Raw genomic sequence first — 17,118 nt, forward strand, 5'->3', positions numbered from 1 at the left:
CGAGAACAAGCAGTGTTTTGATGCCACACATGAGGTTTAAATTAAATGAACAATTGCACTCACGAGACACAGACAGCTGTAGGACCGCAGTGGGAGAATTTTCCGTTTTAATTTGTAGTCCGTTACGTTAAACTGCCACAAAGCTGGGCAAGCTAACAAACAGGAAGAAATCATTGCTGTCATATCGACACCGACGACGGCTGGCGGTGAGTACTGGTTCCAACTCTTCTGCAGGCAAAGCTAACGTTAGATAATCGCCATACATGGACAATAAATTGTGTCGCAAACAGCTGTGACGTTTGGATTGTGCTTACAACGGAATTATAAAGCAGTGGTTTCCACCATTAGAATATTAGGGTCTGTTTTGCACTGAACACTGAGTTTGTGAGGAGTTCGCTGTGTGTTTGATTTTGTTGTCCAGGCTAACCGCGGTGGGGGATGGTTCGAATTCTGACCAATCATGTCGCTTCTGACTAAAACCCCGCCTTTCGCGCTACCCATATTAATTTATCGAACGCACTTCCGGACTCAGACCAGACAAAAGGGGGCGCGCGTAAGGTCGTTTGCGGACGTTAAATAATAAACGAGCATCTATTGTAAACGTTTGACATTTGCGATTGAGAAATAACTTCCTATGTGTTTCACGTGTCCCTGTGCCGCCCCACGACATCATTTTCAACATCATGTGCAGCGTTGCTACTTTCACTTCCGACAGTTCCAGTTCCACCTTAACAGACCGATGTTAGCTTTCATGCAGTTTTTTTGCATTGACGTCAACCGCATACAGCACAAAACAGAGGCTTTCTTCATATTTCGTATGGTTGAGTCAGAATATGGACAGATAGCGAGACACGGGTACCAATTTTGAACAAATCTGACTGCGACAGCTGCTGATTTATCACCCGTCACGTCGAGGAAGACACTGTGTACAAGGATAACCGCAACACAACCACCGGTAAAGAAATTACACATTCATTCTTTCTCTTGCTGCTGCTGCAGCTGATAGCTGCTGTTATTCAAAATAGATGGAGTGGGGGTTGGGGTTTCTTCATGTCACATTAGGAGGCTGACATATGGATAGAAACATCCTCCTGTCCAAAAGCGAGCTCAGTGCAACATTTGTGCGTCTAACCAGATTGTACATGTTTATCAAGGAGTGTGGATACCAGCCAAGGTTTTGAGCCAGAGAGGCAAGAGAAGATTTCAAGAGACAAGCCTGGGATGGAGAGGACAAGTGCTTTACTCTGTCAACATTAAATGTGACAATTGTGTTTTTCACTTCTGCTTCAGACTCTTTTGTACCCATGTTTCAATTTGCATCATTGCCTCATGTTATTCCCTTGGGCACGAGAGCAGATTGTTCCCTCACAGAGAAACATGGTTGGTGTTTTTGTGGTCTATTGTGTTTTGGAAAATGGGACCCAAAGCTAGTCGCCAGGCAGCTGTGTTGACATTTGAGATGGTCCTCAGTAGGACAGTGCAGACTATTTAGTTGAAAGAGTGCCTCTGCACAGACAAACAAAATAATTACGAGGCACTGATACTCAGTGAACGGTCTATTTGACTGGAGAGACAGGTGAAAGTTAACTTTATGATATCATATCACATGTTGTTGTTTTTTAGCCTTGAAATTTCATTTCTTCGAGATCAAACTGATAAATAATCTTCCACTATGAGGCTGTGGTGGCTGCTTGTTTGTCTTAATTAGCTTGTTGTATTGTCAGAAAAATATCTCTTTACATTTATCATAAATAATGAATTTAAAATGAAAAATGAAAAGTAAAGTATCATTAAAAGGCAAGATTTGCAAGACACGCTCACTCAAGTAGCAGGCTGTGTGATATGAAATGGTAATTATACTTATTTACCCGGTTAAGGGTGTATAAAGGAAGCTGCACATCTGAGGAGTTCAGCATACCTTTCTTTACACTCTCAGCAGGTAAGCTTCTGCTTGTATGCCTGTTTCTCTACCCTTGTAAGGTATCGCAGCATCAAATTCAGTTTATTTGAGAGAAAATATTTTATTAAGTCTGTTTAATGCCTGTGATGGCCGTTTGCTTCAGTGCATCCTAAATGTTCATCAGACAACAACTTCGAAGATGCCGCGTGAGTAACAATGGTTATGCAACAGTCCGAAGTGTGTTCTCCATCCGAGAGCAGGGCGGATGAGAGCACAAAGGAAAAGGCTAACTCAGGCTACATCCTTCTCTCCTCCCACCCTGCCTACCCGAGGCTGCAGCTGGGGTGAGGTGGGGGGTTTCACAGCTAATTCTGGTGCAATTAAACTTGCTAGTCAGCAGTCATTGCAATTATATAAACCAAGACAGTCCAATAGATAAGAAGCCTGCACTGATTTGATTCCAGTTTAAGGAACAATGACCATCTTCTTCCTTATGTCATAATGCAGTTTAATCAGTCTTGACACTGAATGTCAAATAACCAGGCCAGCCAACCACCTACACTTCTTAATTGTACTGAGATGTCTGTCATGCTGGTAGGCTTGCTGTCATAGCTGTCAGGATGAGTACTATAACAGTAACAATAGGTACAATGATTGTTCAAGACACCTGTCATAACACCTGCATCTTTAATAAATAAAAGAAGCCCATGCAGGTAGATTTTTTTTTCTGATGACAAGACATTTTTATAAATTAATGACATTGGTAGCGATTGACACGAAAATGTTTTCCTGCATGTTTCAGTTGCCCAAAGTGCGGCCCAGGCAAGAGCCCGCGACCGCCACATCAGGCACCATGATGGAAGGGGGCATGCAGCTGCTCAACCGCGACGGCCACAGCATCTCGCACAATTCGAAGCGGCACTACCACGACTCCTTCGTGTCCATGAACAGGATGCGACAGCGCGGCTTGCTGTGTGACATTGTGCTCCATGTCTCCAACAAAGAAATCAAGGCGCACAAAGTGGTGCTGGCATCCTGCAGCCCCTACTTCCACGCTATGTTTACCAGTAAGTTCAGTCCACGACTCTATTCATATGCACGCCTCCTGTTTTTCCGTTGCTTAGAGCTTGATGACACAACAACTCGTGTGCAGTGGACAGCACCTCATCCTTTCAGCATCATCGCTTCCTTCCCCCTCTTCCTGTCTGGGGCACAGGTGGTCAAATGAGGTCTGTGAGTCTCAAATTTTCTCCCGACACTAGACCTTTGTGAGGGTACAACGTGTCTCCAGACAGCCGGGTGTCTGGCTTTGAGACTTAGCTGCCAGGCTTTCTCTAATCAGCCCATGTTAACCGAATCTGCTGATCTTTCATGATCATCCAAACAGCAAAATCACACCTCCCTGAGAGATATGTGTTTGAAGTTTCTTCTCACTGCAAAGAGATGAAACTTTTGATTGTTGATGTTGAACCTCCTGACACAGCGTTGTACAGGAACATCCATGTTAGGCAAGAGTGTATGGATTCAAGAATTTCAAAAACCTCCACCCACAACTGATTAAATTCACAGTCACAAATGAACTATGCTGACATTTGGCAGCAGTGCTGTAAACATATGTGAGCATAAAAATATAAAATAGAAACATTACTGTGCTCGTTCTGTGTGGTCATGCAGATGAGATGTCGGAGAGTCGGCAGACCCATGTGACCCTACACGACATTGACCCTCAGGCTTTGGAACAGCTGGTCCAGTACGCCTACACAGCAGAGATTGTGGTTGGGGAAGGCAACGTTCAGGTAGAAGATTTCAGATTTTTAGACATGACGGTCAAACGAGACTTTTTTATCTTATCCCTATTCATCTCATGAAGAACAAGTTGATCTAACATTTTTTTTTCCACCTGAAATTGCACTCTGCCTAGACGCTGCTCCCAGCAGCCAGCCTGCTGCAGCTCAACGGGGTGCGGGACGCCTGCTGTAAGTTCCTCCTCAGCCAGCTGGACCCCTCCAACTGCCTGGGTATCCGAGGATTCGCTGACACACACTCCTGCAGCGACCTGCTCAAGTCAGCACACAAGTATGTCCTGCAGCACTTTGTGGAGGTGTCCAAGACAGAAGAGTTCATGCTGCTGCCACTGAAACAGGTAGCGGTCATGCTTTTTCAGTCTCTTGCTGTGTCTTCTGTCAGCTGGTGCTTCTTAAAGAGAGCACTTTCAGCGGTTGCGTATTCATGGTGGGAAATAAACAATTGTTGGTAAATATGTCAACTGGAAATTGCTTCCTGTGATTCATATGGGGATTTACTTTCCGTGAGATTTAGCAGCATTGTTGTAGCCAGTAACCAGGGGGAATTTTTTTTCTCCAATGTAAAAGCCACTGACCTGTAGACAAAAACATTTCCAGATCAAGGCTAGTCTCAGTTTACTTTGTGACCACTAGTGAAAGTCATATTAGTTTAAAATGTCATTCATTACGAATTCATGACAGAAAATTGATGATTTTTGGGTTAACAACTTGCTGGTTACTACACTTCAGTGGCTCAACTTGAATAATTCATCTAGTTGCTTAGAAATATGCCAAAGAAAACAAAGATGAACATACAGTAATACTAAGAATGTTTTATTTTAGTTCCTGCGTATCACAGCATCACCATGTTTTTCATCACAGAGGTGACTAAAGGGAATCGGCCACAGTGTTGAATTTTTAACATTCACAAGGAGGACCTCTCCTTTTTCTCATCTAGCTACATCAATCACTGTCTCTTGTGGTTTTATCATCCCAATGTGCTGCCATGGACTACTTCATCTGGCACGTCAACTTGGCCAAAACTATCACTTATTCATCTGCTGGGCACAGCAGTGGCAGTGCTGTGGTTCCTGTCCCGGAAGTAGTAATTAGGCAAAGCTAGTGACAGTTTCACAGCCACAGTACTGCTTATAGAACTAACAACACTGCTTACTTCTCAGTCTGAGGTATTAAGGAAGGTTTCTTTTTTGGTTCCAGTATTTTACTGTTACCAGATTCAGTCTAGGTTTTGGGAGATTTTAGGTTTGATTTAGGTTTGCTAATTCAGTATTAGGCATCTGAATCCCAGACTCTGTGCAACCACAGATCAGACTGTGGTTGCACCAGAAGCCTTTGCATAGGTGTGAATGTGTGTTGCGCAAGGGCGTTACTAAAAATGGACATTGTTCTCAAAGAGACTACCTTGGTTAAATAAAAGTTAAAGAAACAATGGAGGCACAATCTCTCTCCCTCTCCAGATTTAAACAAAAGGGAGCTCCCACCACCCAAATTCAACACACAGGACTGGGACCTGTGTCACTCCAAAACTGATTTATTTAAGTCTGGTGTTAAGGAAATCATGTTTACCATTACAGGAGTTTAACAGGCCTAAGATTTAACCATGAGCACCAAGACACAATTTTTTTCACAGATACCTGTAACTTCCCACTTTTGTGAATATTTCTGAATGCTAAAAAAATAGAGAAATTACCCGTAAATATAATGTTAAAATGTAAAGCTTATGAACTCATGAAATGAAAAAAAAATCAGCCTCACAATATCAGACTAAAAGTCCAGCAGGTGATGTGTTCCTCCAGTTAGGTATAAGGGGGGTTTGTGTTGGAGTCTCAGTAGGAAAACTGAATCTGTTTGATGTGAATTGGTGTTTGTTTCAAACAAATGCCCGTTGAGCCTTGCCAGGTGACGGGGAAAACATGGAACAAACAGCTGCCAGCATCATTTTCCCATTATCTCCTTGCTTCTCTAAGGAACAATCCCCACAGCATTGAAGAGATTGTGCCCATGAGAGTAAAAGCTTTGCTCTGTCTGTGGCCTTCAAAGCCCAGAGACTGAATCTGCAATAGGAGTGTGTGGGCACCATCCATTAAAACAGTGGAAGTTAAGCTGCATGAAGAGAGATTAAAAATAGACCATTTTCTTTTCTTTGTTTCTATTCTTCTGTCTCTCTGCTTCCTTTGGCTCACTGCCCCATTCTGTCTGCAGCTGCTCTGTGTCTGTCATAAATCTGCACCAGATCTGGATTTATGTACTGGCTGCTCTAAGGGACTCTGAGCTCACAGAGCTGTAATATATGCTCCATATTTCGTCCCATGTTCTGTGAAGGAGGTGGCAAGGCATGGCAGTGTTGTGACTAGTCTGCTTTGGTGATGCCTCGCTGATGTAGCATAGCAATGACTGTGTGTAGTGTATAAGGACACCCCTTTTTATTGATAGGACCATAATTCCAGCTCTATACTACAAGGATACAGTTAATGGACTCATAAAACCAGTTTTCTGGTCTCACACACACACACACACACACACACACACACACACACACACACAAATATTTGTTTAAGTTAATGTGATGCAGCATGTGCATGCAGTGGTAAGGAAGACTGCAGGGTGGGGCAGAAGCAGCAGTATTTCTCTGTGTGATGGTGGATTAGTGGAGGCTCGGCTGTTCCTGGGAGGCTGCTAACTGTTGCCCTGATCAGGCCAGCAAGGCAGCAGCTGGCTGCTCTGGCCCCACCCAGACCTGCCAGCTTTGGGTTGATCTGGGAACGGTGCCAGCCAGCCACTCAGACAGACTGCAGCACTTGTGCCACAGACACACACACACACACACATATATTGGTAACTTAAATAGAACTCAGCCCCACTACACACATACAGATGATATAACACACAAGCATTTATGTGTTAATGATCAAAGTTAAAATGGTGCCTGAAATGCAGATAAAGTCAGGTACAACATGCAGGAACTAGTACTGTCTGTGGACAACGCAATTTACTTCTTGTGTGTTGACATGTTTGGTCAGGAAGCTTTCTCTGTCACGGTTTCCGTTTTATCGAAAGTAAATGCCTCTGTGCTTTTCTGATGTTCAGAAAGAAAGTGATTTTATAAAATGTGTCTTCTTCATTTAGGTCCTGGATTTGATCTCCAGTGACAATCTCAACGTGCCATCTGAAGAGGAAGTGTACCGGGCCGTGTTGAGCTGGGTGAAACATGATATAGATGGGCGTAGGCAACATGTACCGTGGGTAAGAGTCTCACCTCGCCTGAGAGGATTTCTCAAAACACAATATTCTTAAGTTCCACTACGCTCCGTATACTCACATTTCATTCCCTTTCCCCTGACCCCAACTCACCACCCGCCATCCCTCTCCACCCGATAGCTGATGAAGTGTGTGCGGCTGCCGCTGCTGAGGCGAGACTTTCTGATGAGCAACGTGGATACAGAACTGCTGGTGCGTCACCACTCGGAGTGCAAGGACCTGCTGATCGAGGCTCTCAAGTATCACCTGATGCCTGAGCAGAGGGGAGTTCTCAGCAACAGTCGAACGCGGCCGCGACGCTGTGAGGGCGCCAGCCCTGTGCTCTTCGCCGTTGGTCAGTGTGCCCCTGAAGGTACCCACTAGGGTACACTTAGACCACACATCAATTAACTTAAGCTTCTCACGTCACTCATGAAGTGTGCAAACATACGTTTTAACTGCTGGAAGATAAAAAATATTGATACAATTCTATGAGACGTGACACTGACTGGGATTTTTTATTTTCAAGTTCTACATTAACGTAAGTTAACACCTGAAATACTGCCACAGTATTCAGATTGAGGTATATTGTTAAAATATTGTGAAATGTAATTTAGTTCACAATGTTTTGTTGCTGTAGATTGCTTCAAAATTTTACAATAACCCAGATAAATACAAGTGCAGGTTATTGTTTAATCTTAAGGCAAAAACTTTGCATTGGCCAAAATCACTATTTTCTGTATAATATTATATTTTTTCGCAAGTTATTGCTTGACATCAAAGCATTTTTTTCACCATTATTTATTTTGTTTGCGTGTGTCTGCAGGTGGTGGCAGCCTGTTTGCTATTCACGGAGACTGCGAGGCGTACGACACCAGGACAGATCGCTGGCACATGGTGGCGTCCATGTCCACTCGGCGGGCACGGGTGGGGGTGGCAGCCATTGGGAACAGACTTTATGCTGTTGGGGGGTGAGTGGTGAGACCCGCAGTGTTGACCTTTGACCCAAAGTGGGCAGAAGAAGTAGATGACTTGCATGTAATATGGTCCCGAGTTATGCAAAAACTAATGGCTTCATCATTGTGCTCCTGATAAGCTCAATGCAACACGCCTGCTGGACTTAACTTTAAACATCAAAAAGCCTTTCCTCATTCATTTATATCCACATCTCCTCAGGTATGACGGCACCTCAGACCTCGCAACCGTGGAGTCCTACGACCCCATCACTAACTCATGGCAGCCTGAGGTTTCCATGGGAACACGGCGGAGCTGTTTGGGTGTAGCTGTCCTGCATGGCCTGCTGTATGCTGCTGGAGGCTATGATGGAGCTTCCTGCCTCAATAGGTACACACAGACTATAATATTGGTGACAATTTGCAGCTAAATTTGCAATGTTGTTGTATCTTCTTGCAGCTTTTTGGTTTGTCTTGATTCTGTTTTCTAGGCCAAGTCTTAAAGATTTTTATCCCATCGGTGCAGCCTTGCTGTGTCATTGTATTAGTCAGTGTCTCCTCTTTCAGTGCAGAGCGATACGACCCTCTGACCAGTACATGGACCTCGATTGCTGCTATGAGCACCCGTAGGAGATATGTTCGAGTAGCAACTCTGGGTAGGAACTTGCCCCAAACATCCTGCTCTCTTTATGTTTATGTTTCACTGGCTACATTTTAATCTCTGAAATGAAGAGGGAGTCACCAACTTAGTATTCGGATTGCTAATATTTACATTTTTAGTGTTTTAGTGTTTATTCCCTTTTCCCCTCCAGATGGCAACTTGTATGCAGTGGGAGGTTACGACAGCTCCTCCCATCTCGCAACAGTGGAGAAGTATGACCCCCAGGTAAACTGTATGTTAAATTTATCATCAAAGCAACTGTCTGTTGCCAGGAGGAACCGAATGTGGAGTCAGGATCAAACACTACGAATGAATATATGAACATGTGACCAATGCTCAGTCTCTTGTTTTACCAGAGCAACACATGGACAGCCATTGCCAACATGCTGAGTCGACGCAGCAGTGCCGGGGTGGCCGTGCTGGATGGCATGCTGTACGTCGCAGGAGGCAATGACGGCACCAGCTGCCTGAATTCTGTGGAGCGGTTCAACCCCAAGACCAACACGTGGGAGGGAGTGGCCCCCATGAACATACGCAGGTTAGTGTGCACCCACAAGTCATAAAACAACCCCCATTCCAAAGGAGTTGGGATGCTGTGTAACATAAATAAAAACTGAATGAAGTCCTTTGCGATTGAACATGTTTAGGGCCCACAATAAGCATATGTTTACAAAAATCACTGAAGTTGATGAGGTAAAACATCAAATATCTTTTATATCTAATTTTGCTTTACAGCTCAAAACAAAACATATTTTTACACATCTTAGATCTGTTTCACTACTAGTTTTTTGTTTGTTGCATTTGCTCATGTGATACTGAAAAGTTGAGAGCGGGAGAGAGAAAAGATGGGAGAGGAGATGACATATGACAAAGGGCCTGGGATAAATCCAGGGAATTTAATGAAATGAGACACACCTTAGCCAACTGAGCCATCAGGATGACCCGGTTCTACTATTCCATCTGCACAGGTTCAGCTCACAGTAATGAAATGGTGAAATGCATTGGCTTCAAACACACTCTACGTTTCTGTTAAGGCCTGTGCAGCTTTTATTCTTCTTTCGGTGCTTCATAACAAACACATTGCACCTTAGGGGAAAGGGGGTGAACTCGGCTGGTACATACAGTATTTGAGAAATACTGTGGTACCCACAGACAAAATCCCAGTTTTGCCTTAACCTTAATAGAAGATAGAATCTCCCTTGAAAAGCGAAAGAACAAAACTGTGGTACTGTCTGTATTGAGCTTGTCAAAGGGGCAACACTGCTGCAATTATTTTGCTCTGTGGAAAATCTTTACTCTTCAAGACGAGGGATTTGGGGCATTTGGATGTCTTCCTTACTGCCCAAAGCGTCTTACAGCATGAACATCAAGTGACCTATTTTCCACAACAGTCGGCTCTTCTTATATCTTAAAAGATATAACTTTCCTTGCGGGTGTGATTATCGAAGCAGGCGTGCATGCACACACTCCCAGCATTGTATTGATACAAGATCAGAATCAGTGAGGGAGATTTACAGATGTAGCTGTCTTGGATTTGAGGACGCACCAGCAGATTCGCTTGTTCCCCAGGCCCCTAGACACACACACACACACACACACACACACACACACACACACACACACGCACTTTCTTGTGTGTGAGTCAGTATACTGTAGGAGCAGGGAAACCTGACACAGTTGACTGTGCAGCCCCATGAATAACCCATGTGTTAATCAGCTGTATAGCTTTGAGTGCTTTTCTTATCCAGTTGCTGAGAGGCTCCATTTATACAGTCCAACACATCTCACTATATTCATCACTAATCTATCCCTCTTCTAAACCATTTTACACATGTGCCAATGTGAAAATACTGTAGAATAATTGTTTTAGCCAAAATACTTTCAGTGTATCATAAAAATGACCGGAGCTTTTAAAAAAATAAACATTCAACCATGTTGTTGATGGTGGAAAAGGATCCATTTATTGTCTCAGCTAACAAACATTAACTGTTCCACTGGTCCACTCTATGAGTAACAATTAACTGAAGTATAAGCGGCACTTCATGCTGTCCTCAACAGTTTTTAGTTATTGCGATAATAATGAAGCTTCATTCTTTTTTAAAATAAAAATATATCAGTTAATGTGGCATCTGTAAGCCATGTACATCTCACACTCATGCAGTGGGCTTGCATGTTGTGAATGTAATGCTAGTGATAAGTGATAAAAATGAATCCTAATATGGAATTTAAAAAGATATGGATGTACAATACATGTGGAAGTTAAATACTGTATTTGATTTTTTTTTCTCCCCCCAGGAGCACCCATGACCTCGTGGCTATGGATGGATGGTTGTATGCAGTGGGAGGTAACGACGGCAGCTCCAGCCTCAACTCCATCGAGAAGTACAACCCCCGCAGCAACAAATGGGTCGCAGCCTCCTGCATGTTCACGCGGCGCAGCAGTGTTGGCGTGGCTGTGCTGGAGCTGCTGAACTTCCCACCGCCCTCCTCGCCCACCCTCTCGGTTTCCTCCACCAGCCTTTGACACGGGGTCACCGCTTGGCTGACCTCAGCCTCTGCTGCTACAGCCCAGACCGGCTCTGGGAAGAGACGCAATTGCTCGGTTTGAGACGGGGAGGAGGAAGAGGACGGGAGTGGACAGGTAAATGAATGGAGGGGTAGAAGACAGAGGGATGGTGTGAATAAGGCTCCTGGCTAAGTTAATAGACAGTGCCCTCCAGAATTAGTAGCACTCTTGGTAAAGATCGGCCAACCAATGGTTTAAAAAAACTGTGCAACATAATGTAAGTCCTCTAACTATAAAGGAAGCAATCTCTGTCCGTCTGTCAATCTGCCTCTACAACTGTTCATCCAATCAACTTCACACTTGGGTGTATTGCTGATGACCCAAGGAAGTGCAGTGTTGAGTGTGAAGTAGTTTGGATGAGCAATTCCAATGCCAGGGATCCCCTTTTCAAGACGGCTGTGACTGCAAGCACTGTCCCGTGTACACATCTAAGCATGATGCATTGGATTTTCAACACGTCATTTGATCAAATTGATTTTCTAAATGTTTCATCATTGGCCCCCATATTAAAAGTAATTTCTCCACCATTATGTACTGTTATGGTAACGTAACATTACACAATGCGTCATCTAACGTAGTTATTCGTATATTCTCTGTTTACTTTAACAAGCATGTATGAGTGAGAAAATGGTTTAAAGTAATGCTAGAGACTGTTCTTACAGTCTATAAATCCTTTCAGTGCCACACACTCATATATATCATCACTCTGTCATAAGCTTTTCAATTTTTAAGTCAAGTGCTTAGGTAAATATACGAATTCTCCAGTTCAGAGAAAGGGTTGTCACAGCAATCCATTTGGTCTAGTATTATATTTCTAGCATCAGGCATCTGACAAATGGGGTTTATTATTATTAATATCATAACTCAGCAGTGACGTGCAAATTAGATGATGGTGATTAGAAGATTAAAAAAATACTGAAATATTAATGACAAGTTTTTGAAATGTATTGGTGTAAATTGTTATATTAATCATTACAATAAAAAATCTTTAGAATATTCTTTGCATTAGTTGTTGATAAAGGATGCTAGATTTCAGTACCCTCGAGAGACATGTGCCACACTTAACTATATTCGTTTTTCACAACATCAGAGGATTCCTGAAAGATTTTTAATTGTATGGCCAAACCAATCTGGTCGCTCTATACCAAGTTTGCCATCAGTTCTGGAGTGCACTGTGTCTGATCTGGATGCCTGAAACTCCACTGTACAGCTCCACCATACAGATACCAGCTCCCACTCTCCTCAAGAGTACAAAGATGTTCCCGGATAAAGATGTGTTGACATTAACGACCTCTCCTCGAGCTCCACTTTTTTCCCCACCACTCTCACAGTGTTTGACACACTTAATGTGAAACGTCGTGGGCACTTAATTCTGTCATGTGTGATGTAAATGTTTTTGGTTTGATGTTGTTGTCCTCTGCAAGAGTTTTCTTTTGATGTCAGGATTTTTTGCAATAATGTACAAAAAAAAAGAGAAACTGAATGATTTTACTTTTGGAATGTAGCTTTTGACTGGTTATACCATGCATGTTTACACATTGGCATCGACTCCCAACCGGAGGATAAAATGTTGTAGTGCTGCTATGCCACACTAGGTGGCAGTAACAGGCAATGTTATAAACCCTTCCCACACGACAAGAGAGCATGGATGCCAACAAGACACAAACGTTAGGCCCTCAGAACTGTATATGAGTTTGATCCTTTTTTTATATATAAAAACAAAGAGTAATTATGTTGAACCATATGTATTTATAAAAATGTATAAATTCTAATATATTGTTTTAAAAATGCTTAGAGAAGGAAACAGACCTGACCTATGCCTTTCGGTGTATGACGTGCATATCGTCAATGAAAATGACAAAGAGAATGTCTGAGTGTGAGAGAGGCAGCTGATCAGTTTGTGTGCATTTGGAGTTTCTCCCGGTTAAGAGGACTGATTGTTGCATTTTGATATGCAGCGTTTGATTTGCATTTCTTCGTGTTTCTTCACTGCCACAAACATGATCTCACGTGAATCTGTACCTTCCGTCCGCTACATTTGTGCAAAAGTCCTTTAGTTTCTGACAAAGCAACTAACCAGTTGATGAAAGGACCCTATAGTGTCTTTATTCCTGCTTCTTAATGAATTTTAAATGGCTATGGCAGTAGGTACAGTCCTTGGAGACATGACAGTTTAAAATGACAATAAAGCAGCAAGTACAAAGTAAGCAAGGACTTTACCTACAGTCAGCCAACACTTGACACTAATGAGTAATGCTGTTGACACTTGGTGCTGTCATACTCCCTTCCACACTCCATCAAGTGTGGTGTCTTGTTATATTACCTCATTGTTGAAATGGATCCAACTCTATTGCAGCAAAGTTAAACTAGAAACTGTATGATTAACCACAAATATACTGGTTACAGAACGTCACCACTGCACTTGCATTGCCTAACATAAATGGATCACTTTGAGTCTTTTTGACTCAGTTAATACCCAGGTTCAGTTCAGTTCATGTGTAGTGCAGTGATACCATTCCAAACTTCTGAGAAGTTGCCTTTCTTTCCTTTTTTTTTTAAGGATTTTGTTAATCCGGTTCTGTTTATCAACTTATCTATTTACTTTTCATTTGTTAGAGCGGACCCAGTATAATAGGGGCTGTGATGGTCTTATGGAGATGTTGTTAAGATTTCAAGAGAAAGGCACACAAAACCACCTAAGACTTTGGCCTTCATTCCGCTGAACAAACTGTAAATAGAAAGATAGCTTATCTTATATCCATATGTGCAATTTCAATGTGACTGTAGTTTTTTTTAAGTTTGTGTTCAGTGTGGTGATTATTGTTTATTTATGATATGTTTGTTATTTATGAGGAACTTTAAAATATTGAATTTTGCACTATTGCGAAATGGAGCAATACACTGTAAAAAAAAAACAAAACAGAAGGAAATAAAGATGTTTTCAGATGTGATAACTGTCCTGACGAGTTTGAACACAGACTGCACACACTGGGTGGGACAATCTAAAATACATCCTGCAAGCTAAGAGACAGCAGCTTTTGTCCCTGCATCTACAAGAAAGTCTCACTGCACTCACTATATGTCACTGTGGATAAGAGAAGCAGCTCAGTGCCCAGTGAAAACACATATAAACACACACAGAGACTTTACGTTGTGTTGCTAACACTTTTTGTTGCTAGGCTGTTGTGTGTTGCTATACACTCAGAGTTGCTTGATATCTTTCCAGCATACTCCTCTTTCATAGTGATCTGAGCAGACAGCTGAACACTCTCACTTTACCCTTCTTGACCTCAGTCACATGGCATTCACACCTGTGACTGCCCCCGCACACACTCAAACCTATGAACTCCCACTTTCCCAAAACACATACAACCACAGACCAAATAAACACGCTGCAAAACACAGACCGCCACGAATAGGAGAGAAAAACACTACAAATACACTTAGAGCTGGTTTAACTGTATATTCTAAGGAAACATGGGAGGACAAATTGGTGCACGTGTGTTTGGGGCTTTGCAATACTTGTAGCTTTAGACTGCAAAAACATGTATCATGTTTGCACATACTTGTGAAAAGTTGAGGACAGAAACTAATTTACCACAGTGTCAGTGTTGTTCGATGTTTGAAATAAAATGTGACAGAGAATAAAATTTATTTGCAAACCTCACATTTTTAGATCTCTAAAGGAATCTTGTGACATTTTGGGAGATATGCTTATATGTTTTCTTGCTAATAGATAGATGAAGAGATTGACACCACTCTCATGTCTGTAGGATAAATATGAAGCGACAGCCAACTGCCAATTAGCTTAGCATTAGCAAAAAACAGTGGAAGTCATAGGAAACTGTTAGCCTGTCTGAAGATAACAAAATCCACCCAAAAGCAACTCTAAAACTCACCATGTCTCACTAAGCAAAGCTAACCGGTTGCTAGTTGTAACCTTTTATTTAACAGACAGATATGAGTGGTATTGATCTTTTTATCAAACTGTCAGCAAAAAATATATATTTGTTAAAATGTGACTACATTTTTACATCTTAACCTTTATCTCAGTTGTATCAACATGGCAAAGTAATGTAAAAATGACTAAAAGCAATGAGAATATACTGGCGAGTTTGGGTGACACTCTGGAGATTGTACAAGGAACTGTACATTTTTAAAGCAAGCTTCCCAACCTTCATTTTAAAGTAATATTCCACCCAAATCACCTTAAAAAGACATGATCCACTTCTTCACTGTTATTCTCTCAATTCTGGATCCCTAACATACTGCTAAATGCAAAGCTGGAGTCTGGAGCTTCCAGGAGGGCTTGTAGTGCAATAAAGAAGTGTTGTATTTAGCCGTGAGAATGACTGTACACGCCTATCAAGGCTTACAGGAAGAAATCATTGATTGCATGTGGAGTATCACTTTAACGTGTGCATGCGTATGTTTTCTCCACATGCCTCCGCTGCTATGAAGATGCTAATGACTTTACAACCTGTCTGGATGAATGTGTTCACTCTGACGGAGCTGCTGCAGCTGATCTGGATGGGGGTTAGGATGAGTGTCAGTTCCTTCAGTCCATCCTCCCAGCATTTCTGCCACTGGAGCCCCTCCTTTTGCCCCGGTGTCAGCCGCTGCACAGCCCTTATCAGGCCATGGAGATGCAGTCACTCTGAGAGCACTGATGTCCACTACACCTACTATGAGAGGCCATACATTTTTTTACCAGCTACTTAAGATAAGACTGGACCTGAAATGGAAAATCAACTCCATCAAAACTATTTATGGCTGTACAGTTTAAATGTGTTCAGAGCAGAAATAATGTGGACAGTATTAATGCTGAAAAAAACACAAGAACAGGAGGTGTGCTTAATAACTGGCCCACAGTGGGTGGACAAAAGTGTGTGTCAGCTTTGAAACAGGTTTGACAATAATATTTTTAAGATAATGTAAGGTGACTTACAGAGGGACAAATTAGAATCAGAATCTAAAATAGATAAACGAGTGTGCAAACACCAAAAGTGGTACTAACCCTAACCCTAAAATGAAAGATAAAAGCTACATTTTGTCTGTTTTGGGGGCTAGAGATTAACTTCCTGTTTGAGTCGCAAACACAGCAAAATTCTGAAATGTGGCTCAGTAAAAGTCTAAGAAGATAATCATGACATGCTGTCATTGATGGAAACACGAGAAAGCTGCTCTGTTTGTTAAAATCAAACAGTGTTTAAGTACATCCTAAACAGCACCAACTGAAAAACGCTTTAGCTTCTATATGTGACAACAACACAGCAAACTAGTCTCAGAAATGAGCACTGATTAGAATCAACACCTCTGACCCCCAGTCCCCACAAAACTGCCCCCAGTATACAATCATGTTGGTTTTATCAGTAGTTGTACTCACTAGTATCACATATATTTACAGTATACATTCTTTTCATATACATATTCCTCGTATTCCCTTTAATTATGTACAGTGTGGATTGTATTGGGTCAAACAAATTATATTAAAAAATATGGTCATTCACTAATTTACTATAATCTTAAAAAACTTGAAGTGCATGACAAAAACTAGGATCTACTGAATTCAGAAATTGATCTGACTTTGACTGATCTTGCCTTCAAAGGAGGGCAAGGGTCCAATTAAGATTCCTTTACAGTCGTCCTGTGTGAGAACTTTGGCACGTCAGATTCTCTGTTGGACACCTGATGTTGGGGGCCTCATATCCAGACTCCGTTTTAGTGGCCTGAGGCGTGACTTTAGCACCGCTGCTCTCACCCGCTGAGTCTGGATAAACACAAGCGAGTGACTTCTCGGAGAGAGCCAAAGTTCAACCCACCACACATGGAGGGAATGACATTATGAAAATGTAATAGATTTCTTCTCCTGAACAGATGTGACTCATCTAATAAAATGAAATATGTGGTTTAAACTTTAACCCCAGATCAAGTATAATTTACACCAGTATATTGTATATGATCTGATTTAAGCAAAAGGGGTTAAATGAGACATA

At 42.1% G+C, this 17,118-nt stretch overlaps 1 protein-coding gene across 3 annotated transcripts; it reads left to right on the forward strand.

Moving 5' to 3' along the window:
• The first annotated feature begins 28 nt into the window (after positions 1–28).
• klhl17 (kelch-like family member 17) lies at positions 29–14,042 on the forward strand. Of its 3 annotated transcripts, none has more exons than XM_041946221.1 (12): positions 29–206; positions 2,703–2,967; positions 3,575–3,696; positions 3,822–4,043; positions 6,832–6,948; positions 7,084–7,315; positions 7,769–7,913; positions 8,119–8,286; positions 8,463–8,551; positions 8,708–8,781; positions 8,913–9,094; positions 10,852–14,042. In XM_041946221.1, exons 2-12 carry the CDS (start codon positions 2,754–2,756, stop codon positions 11,078–11,080), a joined length of 1,794 nt encoding a protein of 597 aa, XP_041802155.1. In that variant the 5' UTR covers positions 29–206; positions 2,703–2,753; the 3' UTR covers positions 11,081–14,042. The 3 variants fall into 3 exon arrangements, with proteins under 3 accessions (XP_041802155.1, XP_041802154.1, XP_041802156.1); XM_041946220.1 differs by lacking the exon at positions 29–206 and adding an exon at positions 821–955; XM_041946222.1 differs by lacking the exon at positions 29–206 and adding an exon at positions 821–955 and having other exon boundaries at positions 7,084–7,297.
• Positions 14,043–17,118: the final 3,076 nt, after the last annotated feature.

The sequence above is a fragment of the Chelmon rostratus genome, chromosome 10 (assembly GCF_017976325.1).
Source record: "Chelmon rostratus isolate fCheRos1 chromosome 10, fCheRos1.pri, whole genome shotgun sequence".
Classification (NCBI taxonomy): Eukaryota; Metazoa; Chordata; class Actinopteri; order Chaetodontiformes; family Chaetodontidae; genus Chelmon; species Chelmon rostratus.

Excerpts from the sequence above, each read along its gene's own strand:
- klhl17 (XM_041946221.1), top strand. The coding sequence starts at position 2,754 with ATGATGGAAGGGGGCATGCAGCTGCTCAACCGCGACGGCCACAGCATC. Across the intron at positions 4,044-6,831 it reads TGCTGCTGCCACTGAAACAG|GTCCTGGATTTGATCTCCAG; the intron begins GTAGCGGTCATG and ends TTCTTCATTTAG. Across the intron at positions 9,095-10,851 it reads GCCCCCATGAACATACGCAG|GAGCACCCATGACCTCGTGG; the intron begins GTTAGTGTGCAC and ends TTCTCCCCCCAG.